We start from the raw sequence: 20,281 nt of genomic DNA, 5'->3' as shown, positions 1-20,281 counted from the left end.
CGATGACCTCGTATATTAGATTATATATTTAGATTAAATTTAGATATATTTAGAATCCACTCGATGTTCCCGGCGACTTTGTACGGGCAAAACGAATTCTTAAGGAACCGTGCATTTTGGAGCGATGAAAAATAGCCTATGTCCTTCCCTGAGGTCTTTTTCGTGTACGTGCCAAGTTTCATCGAAATCCGTTTATCCCACTATAATAGTTAAGAGTCTTAAAAGCAAGTTTTTAATAATAATCTAAAAACACAAAGTAAACATAAATAAATCACATTTTACGTACTTAAATAAACAGAACTTATGTACCAAATATAACCGTCTCTCTTTTGGAAGTCTAAATATAAAAGCATGTAAAAATAGACTTCCAAATTGCAACAGCAAATTGGCGGGCTGGTGGAATACTCGCAGTTTTTCGTGCAAATTTTCATTGTAATTGGACAAGTTCTGAAATTACAAGTCTTTAGCTCATGTTCTGTTGAAAAAAGTTGTCAAAGTTACGAAAACTCAGCAGTTTTTGCTTGTGTAAATTTAAAGGACTTTTAAAAATGTTTACGTGGAAAATTCTTAAATAGTGTAATACTCAACGCGACTTTTACTGGTTGTAGCAGGAAGTTTGGTAATGAGGACTATAATGTATTTAGCATAGATAAAGTATTATAGTATAGATGTAGTCTTAGCCCGTCATCGCGTGGCCATTTTGTGCTTATTTTCATACAAGTAGTGTGCGTTTATTTTCTGGAATATTTCTATTTGTCGATTGTTTCGAAGCACATTATGATACAGGAAACAAAGTCAATTAGTTCATGATATCGATTAACTATAGTTCAAGTGATGAGAATCCGTAAACACACGTAAAAAGCTATGCAATTTTTATAGCCAAATTATTAATTGATGTGACATTTTTAGCACTAATGCCTTATATAGCACGAATAAAGGATTAATAAACTTATAAATTATCTTTTTAGCTTACAAAAATACCGATTGAAAAGCCCAAAAAACGTTGTTCAAAACTTACGTACCTATTTAATGTTAAATCCACGTGTTTGAGGCATTCTTTGACCATTCTTATGGTTTATTATTTAGCGGAACCACAAAACTCATCGATATCTAGCATTAAATGTTCACTAAAAACCTTTATTAACACTTTTGTTACATGAAATATAGACCGACTCGTTTGTTATGTCCTAGTAAGTAGGACATAACATTACACGCTTTTGACGCTTATACACCGATATAAGGCTCTCTCCAGTCTATAGTACCTCAATGGTATTTAGGCTGAGCAGCGCAAAACAAATGTTATAAAATTTAAATTTTAGAAGTCCAACTTAAGTATTCTAAATTTTGCAATTTACAACGTACAAGCAGCTAAAAATCAAACAATACAGTCGCGCCTGTCCTTAATTTGTACATTATGATGGGACGCAGTGGACGGGCCGCATTTTGCATACATTTTTATGACCTCGTACGCGTTAGATCATAATGTGCGCGTACTTAAAAGGTTACACGAGGCACCTTAAGGAGTTTATAAACTGTCCGACTTTGAAATTATCAAGTTACCAACCGCGGGTTTGTGGCCGAAACTTGCTTAACTTAACTTTGTAAGAGGCAGATTTCGTTATTAAAATACCCGCGCTGCAACTTTTGACACTCAACATGCTAAATTGTTAATGCAATGTTTAATAATAACAGTGAAGGTAAAATACATATTGTTATACTTCCAATTGACGAAAATGTGTCTGTCTGCCTGTCTGTTACCTTTTCACGCCCAACCGCTGGACCGATTTTGCTGAAATTTGGCATGGAGATGCTTTGAGTCCCGTGAAAGAACATAGGATAGTTTTCAACCCGGAAATTTGTGCGGTTCTCTCGCAATAAACGAATTTTGGCGCAATGGAGTTGCGGCGTTATCTAGTTTGTTATAAAGAGGAAAGGTTTGTATAGCCCTATAACTACAAGACCGTGATGTGGCGGTACCCACAATTAGTGCCACATTCCTGCATCGCGCTATCGAAGTTTTCTAAGTGCGTCAGTATAATATATATATACGACAGCTAAAATGTATCACGTGGGCTCCGGCCTGACCGAGCATAACACCTCGCTCGGTCGGAAGATCTTCCTTTGCGGCCTCCACAGAATATAATATGATTAAAAAAAAACGTGTTAAGATCATTTTTCGTGGAAAAAATGGTTCTTAACATCAGCGACGTTGTATTGTTAATCAGATGAAAGCAGGATATATCGTATTTCGACAAAAGAATATTATCTTTAATTTTTTGTAATTCTTTAATTACTTAATATGACACCCGATAAAAATCATATTCAATTAAGCTTCGTTCGTAAAGTTCGCTTTAAAAAAAACTGATAAGTGTGTAACACCTTAATTCTGTATCTTTTAAAAATATGCAGTGTGAGCCATCCCTAAGCCGCTCACGTCAATATCGCGTTGATGGCATATCAGTCCGTGACCATTTCGACGAAATCGAAATCAAATCGAATTCGGCATTTGATTTGATTTTGTAAGATTTCGGTAATTGATAACACAGATACAACCGGAATAACACGGATATTTAAACGCTATTTTTAGGGTTCAGCATGTAATATATATTTTCATGATTTATTTTGTTACTATTATTATACTTCGTCCGAATTACCTGTTGATCAATTTCAATAGTGAGGGGTAAGACCCTTTAATAATAAAAATATCCACACTGTGTCTTGCCCACATCGTAGATGTATATAGTCTGTCAAAAAAGTGAAGAATCAATCTAAGAAAAAAGGGATGACACTACGATGTTGCCACTTTTTAATTTCTTCACTTTTTTGACAGATTATAGTGATAAAATGTTTGTTCTCGTTAATACATACAAGTACAAAAAATAGAATATTATAATATTTTATTTAAATTATTATTATTATTTATAGCAATATCCCGCGAAATTAAAACGAGAACATTATACTTTTCGGAATAAAAGTAGCCTACGTATTAATAACAAAACCTAAACTACCACGCCAAAGATGATAAAACCGTTAAACAGTTTTTTTCTTTAAGAAGTTATAGGCATACGCATTACGCAATAACAAACTTCCACGATTTATTTACTATCGAAATTATTATTAAAGATCTTCTATTTATAAAAATTATAGGCTTAGTACTTCTTACGAGATAATATTAAAAAATAATCATAAAATTATCCCAAATTATCTCAATCTCAAGATGTCATTTACAGGAATTCCTGCATAGTCCCATATTTTATCCTACTTATTTATTTTGGGACCAATATATCGCTTCTACGACAATATGTAAATCCGACAGACAATTGAAAACGGTCAAGACTCTCGAATCGAAAATGAGTGTTCGGACTTAATTATTTCTGGCTAAATTTAGACCGCATAGAATTTAATTCTTAATAAGGCTGGATATATACAGGTTGTTAGCTTTAACACCGTAATATCCTGATAACCATCAAATGAGCCCGTCAAAATGTTCATTTTGCCGATCCGGGCAATTTGTATGGGTATGAAGACGGATTTTTTGAGTACCCATACCCATACAAATTGCCGATCCGGGCAATAACCAACAACGCTGTTTAATAGATAAACTCCAGTCACAAAACCTTAGAAACCGATCATTGTACATACTACGAGAATGCTACGAGCTACGAGCTACGAGAGCTACGTCGTAGCAAAGTATTTATGGTTGACATTTCAGTTCATTAAATGTTTGTCGGTTGCGGTCTTTGCAGTAATTTCACGCTATAATTGGTAATAAGTATACTTAAATATATGGTTTTTATTTGAAACCTCAAATAAAATCATTCAGAACTAAATCGGCATTCGGCAATCACACCGTTACTAAACCGACGTTGAGAACTGTGGAAAATCTGCAATAAAAACGAACTAGAGGCAACATAATGGATAAACCGTTTGATATTATATGACAAACAGGAGACCTCTTAAAACGGCTTCTGGCATCATAGACGAAAATAATATGCCCTTTTTTCAACCATAATCTCTTGTATTCGTCCATCACTGACCATGGAGAGGCCAAACGCCTCCGTGGTCCAGTGGTTTCGAGTGCAGCTCTTGATTCCTAAGTAGTGAATTCAAATTGCACGTTGGAAACATATCATTATTTCCAAGTTTGGCTTGAATAATGCAGGCTGATTATTGATAAGAAATATTATATTATCCATGCGTCGGATGGGCATGTGAAAAGTCGGTCCTGCGCCTGACCGCTCGCCAGTCGCGTCGGTCGCCCGTCTCACTGAGTCATGAGATTAAAATAAATAGATAATGCTCTTGTGTATTGCGCACACACTTGGGCACTATAAAATTACTTCTGCGTAACTGGCCTGGTCTCAATACAAAACTGGCCACCGTCACCGGAACCAGTGTAGGGGTATGATTATTATGGAGAGCCAGCAAAAAAGCTATTAAACAGATAGCGTCACTAAAAGTTAAAAGCCTTAGTGACACCATCTCCGTGTAAAAAGTTATAATGTCATTACACTCGCAACACGAGTCGAGACTCGAGAGACAGAATGGTGTAACTCAACACTGGGGGTTAATTGGGACGAAGTTTTATTGAGATAAAAGGGTTAGTTCATTTTCAAGGTTTAGGGTAGATTTCTATTATGCGTCCACGCGTTAGAGCGGCTTGGCCGCTACACCGCGATATTACAAACAACAATTGTATGTTAAATATAGTATTTAAATAAATATTTACGTACATTTTCTTGTGATCTTGCGGTGTAGCGGCGAAGTCGCGCGGACGGGCGCTTTAAAATATAAAAATCCTGCCATAGATTTCGTACACTCGCTGATACTTATAAGGCGCAGCGCAGACAACAGACTATCCGTGACGCACTTTTTAGTCCGTGGAAATAGAACCCATGCAATTATATGCAGTAACGCACACGTCAGCGCTGCGCGTCGGCGTCGTGTGCATAACTGCATAATAATTATTATAATTGCATAGGTTCTATTTTCACGGACTTAAAAGTGCGTCACGGATAGTCTGTCGTCTGCGCTGCTCCTAAAACCTACTACAAATCTAATAAAATATTTTTATTTACAAAACATAATATTATGTACCTACAATGCATCGTAATAATTATCATGCTGAGTGAGAACCAATGTGGTGAAATACTTTATTCTGAGGCCTGTGTTTGTACATTTTTTTCCATATAAATATGTTTGTATTATTCTTAATATATAAATATGTACGTTTAAAATTATACGTGTATAACATACTCAAATTATATTTAAAATCGGATCAGAAGCTCGGGCACTACTTTGAAAAAAATATACAGCTACAATCTACGTACAAAAACTAAAATCACATGATATCTTCTGGTTTCCGTGTATTTTGCATCCAAATTAGATATTTTAAGGATTTTCAAGCATTTTCAATATAGTGAATTATGTAACGTCACTATTCGCTTAACACTTTGACCTCTAGTAGTAAAGGGCTGTGCCCTATAAATGATGTGTGGACTTCGGTGGCCCTAAAGGGCCGTCCGGACCGAACTCTATTAGACAGGGTTAATTGAATAAGTCGGTTGGCCCTTATGTTACACCTTCAAAATACCCATCAAATCCTGCAACTGCATTTAAAGTTGACTTTATACCTCAAATGAAATAGACTTAATTTTAGCAACGGGCTTATGTGGATTGAGAGGCATAAAAAATTAATTTATAGATTAAAGACTAAAGATTTTTCTCTGAGGGATTGGCGTATTAATATTCTCCTTTACCTGCTTAACCTATTACTGAAATATTAATTTTAATAAAACAATATTGCACCGATCCATTCCATCCTATCCGAAGTCAACAAAATGGTATTATCTGCGTTCAAACGACTGATTTTAAGTTTAGACCAATCAAAACGTGTTTGACATTTTATGATAACACCATTTTGTATTTCGAATCAAGATAGCAATCGATATTATATTTTATAGCAGGTAAAATAATTAACGAAGACATCTTGTCTAAGCGCTCCATCTTGAGCTGTCCATTAAGATTTCCTTCGTATAATTAAGGCAACCTTTCCTCTTTCACGTAGTGTCACCCGAATCAGTGTTATTAAAAGATCTTATTTCCATTTGGGTCCTAATTTTGTAATTGTCACGCGTCGACACGAACGTGACTCGAACTTCGCACCTGAGCTGCATACAGAATTTGAAGACTTAAGGGATTTTGGGGGAGTATTTTTTACTTTTTAGTTACAATTTTATAATCACAGGACTTTCTAGGTTTATTTTTTTATTTTATTTATTATGGAGTAATACTAGCGATTACAGACGTGCGGAGTGGCACATCGACGTTATAAAGCTGAAGAGTATGTTTGAACGTGCTAATCTCGCTAACTACTGAATTTATTTTTATGTAATTACTAATTTGGCAAATACAGGGTATTACAAAACAAAGTCATAAAACTATAAGGTGCGCATTGGGTGTGCGTGTCAGGAACGTATGTAAAACCAAATCGAACGAGGAACAAAAAAACTTGAGAAGTGTCAAGGGACACCCGAATGGAACGAAGTTATATCATATGTTCAAAAAACCTGTATACATAAACACTCAAAAAATTATTAAAAAAACGTAATCTATTGACGCCCAGGAATACTAACAACGCGTCGCTATTTATTTAAAAAAACGCCCTCTTGTTGACGCACAGGAATACTTTCTATTAACACCCTCTGCCCCTAACATGCAGGTACTAATAAAAACGTGTGGAGGTCAAATCAAAGTCAAATATCGTTCTGTCTAGCCTTCAGATTAACGCCGAACGCGCGTTAGGGAACTTCGTTCCAACTGTTAATTTTGCACAATTGGGGTAAAGATCTGTATAATATGTTACAATAGCACTACGAAAAACGCCGCTTAAGCCTTTCGCTGGAGTCCGTTAAAACCTCTGGCAATGTTCCAACTACTAAAATGTGTTTTCGATGACTGTTTAGTTTTCTATTGGACGTTTTCAAGCAATAATACCGCAGAAACGAGGAGAATGGACCTTAATTGGCTATATTCGGTCCACAGCGCTGGAAAAAGCTTCTTTAATTTATTATAGTTGGTTGACTATGACGTTCTTTTTCTGCTAGGCGAGACTCTAAAGGAAGAAAACGCTTTTAGTTATTAAATTCTGCCTAGACTTGAAACTAAAAATAACATTAAAAAGAAAAATACACGAAACTATGCTACTTTAGGGATATACAAAAGATACATACAGCCGAAAGTATTACTTCCTCCTTTTTGGAAGGCGGTCAAAAAGACGCTGCGGCATTTTGAAGATGCAGCTCAAATTTTGAATCAGCATGGCAAGTTATAACTTGTTGTTTTGTTGGCAATAAACAAGTTTTGAATCTAAAGGTTAACTGGAAGAGATTGCTTATTAGCAATAAGTTCGCCTTTTGTGCATCATTATAAATTGTTGTTTTGTGAAAAATGTTTTTATTTTGCATTTTTTGGTGTGCAATAAAGTGTTTTTGTATTGTATTGTATTGAGTCTCGGTGTGTCCATGCTTCTACTCGCATTGACCAGAAATCCTTAACTATATCAAGAATGTAATTAACTAGATGACGGCTGCAACTCCGTTGTGCCGAAAGATGAATCTCGTTTATCGCGCAGGAACCGTGCATTTTTCTTTAATTCCCGTTTTAACATAGTAATTCTCCACGTCTTTCCAGGGTATCCACCCCCCGCGGCTCGGTGTCCAGCACCAGCAGCGGCGCGGGGCTGCGGCTGGCGCGCCTGCTCACCCAGGTGCGGGGGACGCCGGAGGAACCCAACTGCGACGCGCCGAGACGGCTGAGCTGGGAGAGGTGAGACTTTAATGCCGAAAAGTTCTAACGATACTGAAGACTTACAACGAAACCCAAACGATCGAATCAGAATGTCGCGACCTACTCTAACAACGACATTTCACGTTTGTTAAAATGGAACGCGGCATTCCGATTCCTTCGTTTGAGTCTCAAAAAGGTTTCGTAGTACGCACCCCTGGTTTGGTTAAGATCGAGGTAGTTCTGAAACAGCAACTGCTAGTTTAAAGCAGTTAGTCTAATCTAAAATTGGTCTGGTTGAAACCAAGTCATTTTTGATTGATTTGAAGACATTACATCGATTGCTATTTACAGGCAGCGTACAACTGTAAACTTGACAAAATTAATAATAATAATAATAATATCTATGGACGCTTCACACCACGTCAGTCTGGCCCCGTGCTAAGTACCTAAAGGACTTGTGTTACAGGTACCAGACAACGGAAATATATTTAATACTTTTATACTATACATATATTTAAGATTTTTATTATATCATACACATATTTAATACACATCCAGACCCGGGAACATTGAAAACTTTTTGTTCCGTCGGCGGGATTCGAACCCGCGACCCCCGGCTTGAGCTACCGACGCGCTCACCACTGAGCCACAGAGGTCGTCAAAATTGATGGAGTATGTGCCAAAACTCGTTACCACATAGACCCAAAGTAGTAGTAACAAAATAGACCCAAAAATGTTTTTTGGGTCTATTTTGTTACTATCACGATTAGTGATCAAACAAATATCAAAGGCAGTGGCTGGGTAATTTTGTATGTTGCAGCGTTGTACAATTTTCTCATGTTGTTTATCACATTTTATTTGATTATCACATTGATACATATTATTATAACCGTCTTCTAGATCGATCAAATCAAATCAAATCAAACTCCTTTATTGCCAGAATGTAGTACATAATCATGGTCTTATAATAAATAATGAAAGTTCCAGTACATTCTTGCCATTACAATGGCGTGCAATTCATTATATAAAATTAATTAAAATTATAAAATTACATAAAATTTACTAAGTAATAAATACAATATATTATAAAATCACTGTTAAAATTGATATAAAATTAAACGCTGTACACCAATAATAATAATTTAAAAGAAATATGTAAAAGATAAAAGAAATAAAAAATATTGTCGAATAACTAATCATGATAGAAAAAATTAAAATAATGTCATTGTTAATAAGAAATTGAAATAAAATAATATAGTAATCTATTTTATCTCTTCAACATATTTCATATATTCGTCAAGTTTATAAAAAGAGTTTTCTAATAGCCACTTCGTTATTTGAGTTTTAAAATTAATTAATTTCAAATCTTTTAATCTGTCAGGAAGTTTATTATATACTTTAATAGCACTAATACAAACATTTCTTTTATATACATCTAGATGACATGGTGGCATATATAATTTATATTTAAATCTTGGAGTGGCACTCCTATTATTTGCGTCTGAGTTAAGTGTAAAGTATTGTGGATTTTGCTTAACGAATACACAAAGATCACGAATATATAAACACACAAGGGGTAGTATGCGTAGTTTTGTAAATAGAGGTTTACAACTGTGCATAGACCAGGCTCCACAAATAGCCCTTATGAATTTCTTTTGCACCCGAAAAGCCCTTTCAAAGTCTACCGAGTTCCCCCATAACAACAGACCGTATGAGAGAACCGATGCCACATAACCGTGATAGGCAGTTAACGCTGCCTCCGTAGAAACTTTCAATCGTAATGTTTTGATCGCGAACACAAATTTATCTAGCTTGTCGCATATGAAATTAATATGTGACTTCCAGTCACAATGCATGTCAACCATAAGACCTAAAAATTTTGTACATTTAACGTTGTCAATTTTAATACCGTCAAAAGATATATTCATGTCAATAGGGCGAGTACGATAGTCACGAAATTGTATTAGATCTCCACGTATGGGGCTTTAGAAGCACACGAAAGCCATATCTCCAGCAAGCAAGTCTCCATTTCGAATATAATTTAGGATCGCCATAAATCGTGGTGCAAATTCCAGGATCCCCGTCAGCTCACACTTGTCACTCGCAGATTTACAGAACTAATGTGATGCAGGTGCGCTGCACCGTTGGCTCGCTATATTACACAGATAAAAAGCAATTTGTCGCGCCGAAGTTTGCGAACATCTATTTCGGAGTTTTAAATTCACAACTTTAACTACAATCGTCAACTCTTGAGTCTTGACGATTACTTCACTTTAATTCTTCAACTCCCAAGCGGTAACATTCGACCGCGATAACAATAGATTTCCACGAATCCACGATCGAGGGATGAAGTTTTTGACATAATGTTTTTTTCTGTAAAAGTCTTCATAAGATAGGGTTATGTAAATAATTTATTATTGTTATTATCATGTTTAAAGCACAACAAATGCAAGACAACTATATTGCACTTTAACATAATTAAAAAGATCAAAGAGTTTATGAAAATGTCAGGAGTTCAAAGAGCTCTGAAGAAAGTAATTAAAAGTCTTTCAAAGAGAATTAATAACACAATAAAGGTGTAATATACAAATAATAACTTTTATATTTAGTAAGTTTTTCGTAAAAAGAAAAATTGCTTCGAAAATCGTTTGGGAAATTCATTAGGGTTGGAAATTAGAATACAGTTCCCTCAGGTATAAGAAGGGTCAAATCAATTTGTGAAAGAATACAAGAGGTAAAAAATATTAATCCACGATTAAGGGGCGATTTCACCAAAGAAATGGAACGCGTTCAATGCATACTGTACCGGTTTAAAACGTATAAACGCGATTATAACATCGAATTGCATTTCACCAACATAAATTGAACGCGTTCACAGCAAATCCGAGTTTTATCTTCTGAACGCCTAAAGCCCGAAATTTAACTTCATAAAACCCGTTCAAGCCCTGTCATGGCGGAACAAAAATCATCGAAAAAAGAAAAATCAAGACACAGTTTTGACACATGCGTTTGGTTAGTTTATTTCTTGCTATTGTAGTTAAAATAACGCAAAAAGGCTTTAAAATTATGAAAACATGTAAAATAATCGTGTGACGTTACGTAAACTTAGATTTAATAATCGCGATCAAAAGAAGTTTGTGAAATCCATTTGCAATAGAACGAGATTTATGTCACCGCGTGAACGCGTTCAATGAGAACTAAGTTTTATAAAACGAAGTTTTGAGTGTGCCTGGTGAAATCCCACCTAAGGATACGCGAGCACTGTGCCGGGGCGCTGCGAGGCGGGCCGCATTTTTTACGGTTTACAAATTCCTTGATATTATAACTGACACTAATGCTGTAAGACAGATAGTTACGTAGCGGTTTAAACAATCTGAATCGCGCTGTTTGTGAGCGCTACAAAATGTCTTCAAAAGGACTGGGTGGGATTTTGTCTTACCAATTTATACCTTGCTTTCTCAAAAGAATATAATTTCTGGTGCCACGCATATCCCCACTACTAGGTCACAAACTAATATTTTATGTATATTTATAAACGAAAGTACAAAATTACATTCGGTCCTGTACAAATCCCTCCTCTCCTCCTCATCCCTCCTCAAGTTACTCCTGATTTCATTTATAAATATGGCGATGTGAACCATTGGAACTGTACAATTATTTTCGAATTTCACTGTTTTGGAGTCAATTAATAATAATAAGGCCATACATTATTGTAGCTGAAAATGCACAGGACGCGGGGGATTTTGTTTCGACTAAATATGTCACACCATAATATCACATAATAATATGAATGCAAGAGTAGTACTAAGAAATAACAAGTAGCTTATAATATCAATTCCTATTGATCCAGTACAATATCACAAGATTTATCTTTCCCCTAAAAATAATATAAGTAAGTAAATCATATTTTTAAAGCAATTCACAATTATTATGTACTTAAAGACTGTATTTAAAAACTTTGCGGTCTTTTGTGTCCTGCTTAATTCGTGCGACGAAAACTTAAATCAATCTCATAGACATAATCCAATATTTCATTAAAATAAAAATCAAGATTTTAAAGCAATTTACAAATACTTTTATTGAAAATTCACGGGAACCGCGAAAGACGGGAATTTTCGTCGGCTCTATTCGTTGCGCGCTGGGGCGGCTAACACAGAGTGGCATGTCGCTTTCCGCCTCCGCACCCGCCCCACCCTAATTCCATTTGAAAACTTTTTACGGAATTCTTATTCGGATTTTCACACCCGGATGTAGAATGTTGTTTCCGGCAAAACGTTGAGATTATTGCGACAGCTGTTTTAGACGTGTAGCGCTGCGTTTCATTTTAGGTTTTGGTTATATTCTGACGCACTCGCGTGAGTGCTCTTGTGTACTGCGCACACACTTGGGCACTATAAAATTACTCCTGCGTAGCTGGCCTGGTTTCAATGAAACCGGCCACCGTCAACGAAACCGGTGTGGGAGCTATTATTATTATTATATTCTGACGATTTAATAATTTTTATTATTTTCTATTTTAAATATACCTGACAAAGATAAATATAAATTGAGGTATTAAGATAAGGGGGCAAACGAGCAAACGGGTTACAACAAAACAACTACCGTCACCCATGGACACTCGCAACATTAGAAGAGCTGCAGGTGCGTTGCCGGCCTTTCAAGAGCGAATACGCTCTCCTTTTGAAGGTTTGCAGGTCGTAAGTATTAGCCCGGAAAATACTGCTGGCGACAGTTCGTTCCAGAGTTTTACAGTGCGCGGCAGAAAGTTACGCGAAAAACGCACTGTGGAAGACTGTCACTCATCAAGATGATGAGAATGGCATATTTTTAGCGTGGAACGATGGCGAAAAGTTGCAGGAGGTACAATTCCGAACATTTCTTCAGAGCACTCCCCGTGATACAACCAATAGAAGATGCAGAGTGAAGCTACATCTCGGCGTAATTCTAAGGGGTCCAAGCTGTTTGAAACACTATGGCAGTCAACAATTCGAGCGGGCTTTCGTTGGATAACTATCCAGTAGGGTTACTACGAAACCGTTTTCAGACTCAAACAATCGGAAGAGAATGCCGCGTCCTGCTCTAACAACGTCATTTCACGTTTGTAAGAGTAGGACGCAACATTCTCGTACGATTGCTTGAGTCTCGAAACCGTGTCGTGGTATGGGCCTAGACTATTCAACTACTCTCATATTTTGGTTGGGTATTTTGGCGCCCCTGCCCAGAGATGAGAACAGTATTCCATAATATGAGGCCGAACCTGTGCCATGTATTTGATATATTCGAAGAGAAGAAAAATGTTAGGAGTTCCACATAGAGCTCGACAAGGCTTTTAATGAACGTGGCGAAAAAAGGAACTAACGCTGCCATCATACAAAAGCGCAATTTTTGACAGTTCTCTTTTACCAGCAGCGCCCCCGCCCACGTTCATTTAAAGCCTTGCAGCACTTTTGCCCTCAAGTAAAATCCCATGCAATTCTTCACTACTTATCAACATTATCGAAAACTCAGTCTGTAGGAGCACCTATTTACAGCTAAAAACCTAATTAAATAGTTGAACGTTTCAGTACACGAAATATTTAACCGTTGCATATTATAATTCAAATAATAAACGACTCAAAAGACCAAGATATCCCAGGGGACCAAAACCAACGTCAACTGTCCTAAAGGAATTGAACTGACGAATTATTAAAATACTGACTTCATAATAAATGAGGGCAAATAGTTTAGAATTTAATGCTTAGTATATATAAAAATTTCACAAATCCATACTAATATGGACGTTTACGTGGGAGAGCCATGCTTCGGCACGAATGGGCCGGCTCGACCCGAGAAATACCACGTTCTCGCAGAAAACCGGCGTGAAACAGCGCTTGCGCTGTGTTTCGCCGAGTGAGTGAGTTTACCGGAGGCCCAACCCCCTACCCTATTCCTCTCCCTACCCTTCCTTATTCCCTTCCCTTCCCTTCCCTACCCTCCCCTATTACCCTATTCCCTCTTAAAAGGCCGGCAATGCACTTGCAGCTCTTCTGATGCTGCGAGTGTCCATGGGCGACGGAAGTTGCTTTCCATCAGGTGACCCGTTTGTTCGTTTGCCCCCTTATTTTATAAAAAAATTATAATGTTATAAATGCGAAAGTGTGTCTGTCCGTCTGTCTGTCTGTCTGTTACCTCTTTACGCCCAAACCGCTGAACCGATTTTGCTGAAATTTGGCATGGAGATACTTTGAGTCCCGGTAAAGGACATAGGATACTTTTTGTCCCGTAAAAATGTAAGGTTCCCGCGCGATAAACGAGTTTTGGCGCAACGGAGTTGCGGGCATCATCTAATATTAAATAAATATTATTTTTTTGGTAGAAGAAATTGTTTTATTAGAAAATTGTACTAAATGGTAGAAATTTTTCATGATGCTGACAACACTATTTTTGTTTACCAATTTTATATAATATTAAAATTATCTGCACTAAACCTGATGATGATTTTATCGAAACCGGTCGTGTGAAACATAATTGTAATAAAAGAAATTAATAAAAGTGGAAAAAGTGCATGAAAAGTGTATGTTATTACTGTGAAATATTAATTTGTTTGTTCATGTTTAATTTTAAATTAAACATGAACAAACAAATTTTAGTCACAAAAGTTACATTCTCTAATATTTCCAACGTAAAATAATAATTAATATTATGTTAAAAGTCTCAAATATTTACCTCTCTGGCTTAAAGTGCAGCGCTGCAGTCGCGCTGCACTTTAAGGTATATTTTTAAGCAGTCATTTGGTGACTCTGGCATAAAGTCCGCTTATTACGAATAATATATATTTAATATCTATGGACGCTTCACACCACGTCAGTCTGGCCCCGTGCTAAGTACCTAAAGGACTTGTGTTACAGGTACCAGACAACGGAAATATATTTAATACTTTTATACTATACATATATTTAAGATTTTTATTACTTATATCATACACATATTTAATACACATCCAGACCCGGGAACATTGAAAACTTTTTGTTCCGTCGGCGGGATTCGAACCCGCGACCCCCGGCTTGAGCTACCAACGCGCTCACCACTGAGCCACAGAGGTCGTCAAGTACGAGTACCCAGTCATAGTTCCAAATTAAACTACTTTAGTAATCATTGAAACATAATATTATGACTTTGATCGTTACGATCTAAAAATTAAGAGGATACACCAGGGGCGAGAGAAATTGAAAATAGGTATTTGAAAATGTATTGCTGTCTCACCAATCTCAAGTCTCCCACCGCAGAGCGCGATAGAGACAACACGACAAAAGTTCTAATAAAAGAACAGAAAATCTTCGATTCGTTGTCCGCTGATTCCTTCTCCAAAACTTAACCGATTTAAGTAATTTTTTCATTGAGAATTAAAGCAAGGCTTGAGCTGTTGTTCCTATGTTTTATTTATTTTTTTGTATATTCTAGCCAGTTTTGTTTTCTGGGTGTTTGAACACAGAGGAAAATCTGGCCATTTTTTTGGGTTTTTGGACGCTCTTATCTTTTTTAATAATTAAATTATGAAAAAAAGAAAACATAGGGACATGCTAATAGTGGCCATAGATATTCAGGAAAAAAGTCATAACTCTACCGGCATTATCCAGGGAGGAAACAGGGGACAGCGTTTGTATGAAAAAACGGCGGTGTGGAATCCTCTTAAACTTTTCCAAAGCACATACCGCCTTTGACTTTCACGACCCAGCATTTAGGTATAAGTAATAAACAAACAATCCGTCACCACCAGATTATCCCGCGCTTATCTCCCATACATCCCCGTGACATATATTTCATAAGGAAAAGTTGTTTATCTCCGTAACCCTATACAGTTTGGGGGGGGTTTAATGAGGTTAAGGAGGGTCACGTGACCCCGCGAGGTGGGTCCGACCCCCCGGCTGTGGGGGACACATCTGGGTCACTGGTGGAGTGTATCAGTCGAATTATGTAGATAAGAGGTGAGGAGTTATCTGTGACAGTCAGTGGGGGTGAGAAAAAGTTAGGGTTGCATTGCGCAAGGTCACAGTTATAATGGAATGGATTAAAAAAAAATAGTTACTCCGTTGCGCTAAAATTCGTTTATCGTGTGGGAAACATTTTTCCGGGATAAAAAGTATCCTATATCCTTTCTCGGGATTCAAAGTATCTCCATGCCAAATTTCAGCAAAATCGGTTCAGCGGTTGCGGCGTGAAGAGGCAACAGACAGACAGACAGATAGACACACTTTCGTATATTTATAATATTTAAAAAAGTATGTATGGATATGGAAGTACTGATTTGAAACAGATTTACTAAACTAGAAAATACGTATTGAATTTGTAGACTTGGGCAGGAATCGTGCTGCCTGTTCCAAATTTAAATAGCTTGTTTTAAAAAGTTGCCAAGTGCGAGTCGAACTCGCGCACGAAGGATTCCGTAGGAGTACGTCCGTAGAGCAAAATTAGGCCAAAAATTGTATTTTTGTATGGGATTTTATTATATTTTTTTCAAGATCGAAGAATTATACCGAAAAAAAATTTCAAGACATTCATGTTGACATTATTGAAATCGAGCAAAAAAGGGCAAAATATTATTTGTAGTATGGGAGCCCTCTTAAAAATTAATTTCGTTTTTAGTATTTCTTATTATAGCGGCAACAGAAATACACAATATGTGAAAATTTCTGGAGTCCAGACGGACAGACAGAACGACAGACAGACAGACTGACAGACGGAAGGAATTCTTAGTAATAGGGCTTTTACCCTTTGTGTACGGAACCCTAAAAAGCAAGCTACATCTCGCGACGTTGCAATATTGTCTGCCAATTAGGGTAAAAACTTTTTGCCTTTCCAGAGCAAATGGAAGTCTATAAGTGGGCAGTGCTAAATGTACTTCTTGAAGCCGAAAAGAAATTTCTTGAAAACTTAAGAACATGAAACATCGTTTTATATAGGGTGCAATTAAACCTCCCTGCCAAATTTTTTCCAGGGCTTAGATATCATTAGGAGAGTCCATTTATTTAAAAAAAAAATCGGTTGTAATTTTTTTAATGACATATTTAATCCCATTTAAAATCGTTGCAGAACGGTCGCTCGCGACGGTGGGTATAAGCGAGGGTGACGCGGGGGAAGGCACGCGCGCGGTGGCACTTCGTCACGCGCGGGCAACGCGTACCTAGTGTCCATTAATAATTGTAGTGTTTTTAGGATAACTGTAATCCGGAAGTAATTTCTCAACATTTTAGTACTGAGTGATTATAAAAGAAAAAATACGCGTATTTTTATTTCTAACAAGGAGCAATATGTCAAAATTTGGCAGGAAGGTTTAATTGCACCCTGTATATATATTTTTATTTTCATAATTTTAAAATATATGTTCCAGACTCCAGTTCTTGAAAGAGCACTTTCCATCATTTCCACATTTCAATGTTTCGACTTCTAAGTTATCAGGGTGACCTCTAAAGTACAAAAGATATAGCGACCTTGGTAAAGTGCTCCATATTCATAATGTTTTGGCAGCGACACAAAAATCTTTGTCATCGCCGTTCGCTAAATGTAGGCCGAAATACATTGTCATTTGACACTTTAAAAAGCGTAATGAACTATCAGACAAGTTGATTTATAAGCTTTATACGCGTCCCGCGGACTAACATTTAAATAATGACAAATGGCGTAGGCGGTAGATCCTTCATCTACCTATGGATCAATTTATTCGATGGTACATTGTACCTATTCCTTATGCGTTAAGGGGGCGACTAACCCTAAAGTGTCGATTTTATAATTCATTTTAATACTTGAAAATAAGCCCCGAAGTAAAATTAGATGCTACATTATATTTCCGAGAATTTGATCTGAGCAAAAACACGATATCTTAAAATTTTCTCGATAGAAAAAAATCACAAAGATGCATCTAGTTTTCACGAATTTTTCATTTATTGCCATAACCGTGCATTGAACTGAGTTAATATTTTAACACATTGTATAAAATTCTATCATTGAGAGGTCGACCTAGCGGATTTTTTAAATTTTGTATAGGTATTTATCGAGTTATTGAGAAAAAACTAATTTGGCGATGTCACGTCCTTCTCTCTTCACACTCACGCCCGTCTTTCATTTGCCAGGTGAAAAAGGACGACGCGGTATCATCGCCAAATTAGTTTTTTCTTATTAACTCGATAAAACAACATTTTAAAAATCCGCCAGGTCAGTGTCTGAATGATAGAATTTTATACAATGTGTTAAAATATTAACTTAAATAATATGAAATATTCGTGATTATTTTTCCGACCCAAATATCGACCAATAGAATTGCACCATTCGACGTCACGTGGTACAACCTACACGGTATTATACTGATAATTTTTTGAAAATTTTCTCTGGTAGTTGCTATATATAAAAGACAAACACGTCAAACTGACAGGTTGAATTCAATTGTGTCTCATGGTGCAATTATATTGGCCGACATTTGGGACGGAAAAATAATCCCCCGAATACCACACGAGCTTCAAAATTATCTGGCATTTCCCTCAAGGTTCCCTGCAAACAAATAAAGTCGTCAAGTTTTTCAGGTTAAAAAATCACGAGCGCGAAGCGAAAAACTTGAATCCTTCATTTGTTTGCAACGAACCTATCGGGAAATATCCGATAATTTTGAAGCTCTTGTGGTATTATAAGTGAAAATTGGATATATCTTTGTGATTTTTTCCTATCGAGAAAATTTTATGATATTATCGTGTTCTCGCTCAGATCATATTCTTGGAAATTTATTTTAGTATCTAATTATCTATATGTAGATAACAATTCGGGGCTTATTTTAGCACCATCGGGTTTTAGGTAGACCTTCCTCCAGGGGTGTCCCACATACCCCGGCCGATATCTTCAATCCGCATTCCACTGGGATTAGTTAAGAATTGTAGCCTTAAAATATCGAAGAAATGAGGCGTAAAGGCTTGAGGCGTAGTCATATTTCATTTAAAAATTGTTAATAACTAGTCATAAATCCTAATTTACTATGACGTTTTGTTGAGCCAAAGGATAATAAAATAATAAAGTCTTTGTCCCTACTGATAACATGATCCGTCCTGTCTGCCCTTCGACATCAGATATGGTCAACCTACATAGCCGTTATGTACATATATTGTATTATGAAAAGCTGTTATGTGGTAACTGTATAAATTGTTATTATCGCTACTAAGCCACGAAGAAGTACGGTGCATGTTCCGAAATATAACCCAGTATATAAGGTTGTCTGGAAGAAACCGATTTCAGCTGTAAGACCACCTATTTGTACATATTCTTTGAGTGTTTTATTTTATATTGTAATTTAGTTTGATTTTGGTACAAATAAAGAATTTTCTATTTATACTGGCCAGTGTTCATGACATCTACATTTAACATTATATCCCAAAATATACACCAGTGCATTGAAGTCATATGACATGCATTAGGACGTCATTATTTTACGTCAAACTTGTTTCACTAGTGGCACACCAGTAAAATAATATGACGTATGACGCACTGGTTAGTACACTGGATTTTATTTCGGAACACTCAATTGATAATTAATATTGTTCTCACTGACTAAGTGTTGATTCTAGACAATAGCCTTGTTGTACTAGTGAGTAGATCAACTTCCTAAAAAAATACGTGCGGCACTTGGGGACTGCCGCGGTAAAGCAATTGCATAGCATTTTTATCAACTTATGCTATTATAATTTGCATACGTCTATTCGCAAGCGCACACGTGCCGAAGTCTGGTAAGTCTGGCAGGTCAGAGTGTTAGGATTTTCCCGTTACGGAATTTCTTGATTCGGTCGCGCTCTATTTTATGTAATAAAAATTTGATAACGTATTGTTTTTCACGCTACATAAGAACCCCTTAAGAAACGAAATCGACACACTAGAAAGTATTAATGAGGTTGTAATAAAATGCTTGAGCCCGTTTATGGCTTATTAAAAAGTTAAACTGAGGAAAGTTCAGCCATGATAGAATACTGTGTGTACACTATACTGTGTCGTAGAGGCAGCAAAATGAGTGAGTGTGGACTGTGGAGGCAAAGGCTTACTTGGAAGTTGAAACACAACAAACACAACACAACACATACACAACACAAGTCACAACACAACAAACTACACTGTGTTATGGCCATTTTTTGAGAGTTTTTTTATGGGAATACATCTATTGAATAGCGTCGTCGTTTGATTTATATTTTGACATCAGCCTCTATCTATATATCTAAAAAGCTAGATAAATGGCTCTCAAAAAATTCGCAAGACGCGGCAATGGTCGATATTAATTATTATAATTATTTATTTACTAGAACTATTCACCTTTCAAAATTCTACATACATAATAATTATGTCAGTCGCTCTTTAGAATACTCGTGAAAATGTTAAAAATAATAATACTATGTCATTAAATCCCTACCACACTGGTGTGCCAGTGGTACTTGTATTCCAGAGGCCATAGCCAAAGTACCTTTCGTTAAAAACGATGACGAAATTCGTT

General features: G+C 36.5%; 1 protein-coding gene across 1 annotated transcript in view; it reads left to right on the top strand.

Moving 5' to 3' along the window:
• LOC121732232 (ankyrin repeat and fibronectin type-III domain-containing protein 1) overlaps positions 1-20,281 on the top strand; it is a 160,752-nt gene that overhangs the window by 50,754 nt on the left and 89,717 nt on the right. Inside the window, exon 4 of the mRNA XM_042122048.1 lies at positions 7,693-7,827. Within this exon, the coding sequence (XP_041977982.1) occupies positions 7,693-7,827 (135 nt within the window). The remainder of the gene's footprint in view (positions 1-7,692; positions 7,828-20,281) is intronic.

This window comes from Aricia agestis, chromosome 12 (assembly GCF_905147365.1).
Source record: "Aricia agestis chromosome 12, ilAriAges1.1, whole genome shotgun sequence".
Classification (NCBI taxonomy): Eukaryota; Metazoa; Arthropoda; class Insecta; order Lepidoptera; family Lycaenidae; genus Aricia; species Aricia agestis.
Note: the sequence above shows the minus strand (reverse complement) of the source record. Positions and strands in the feature narration are given on the sequence as shown.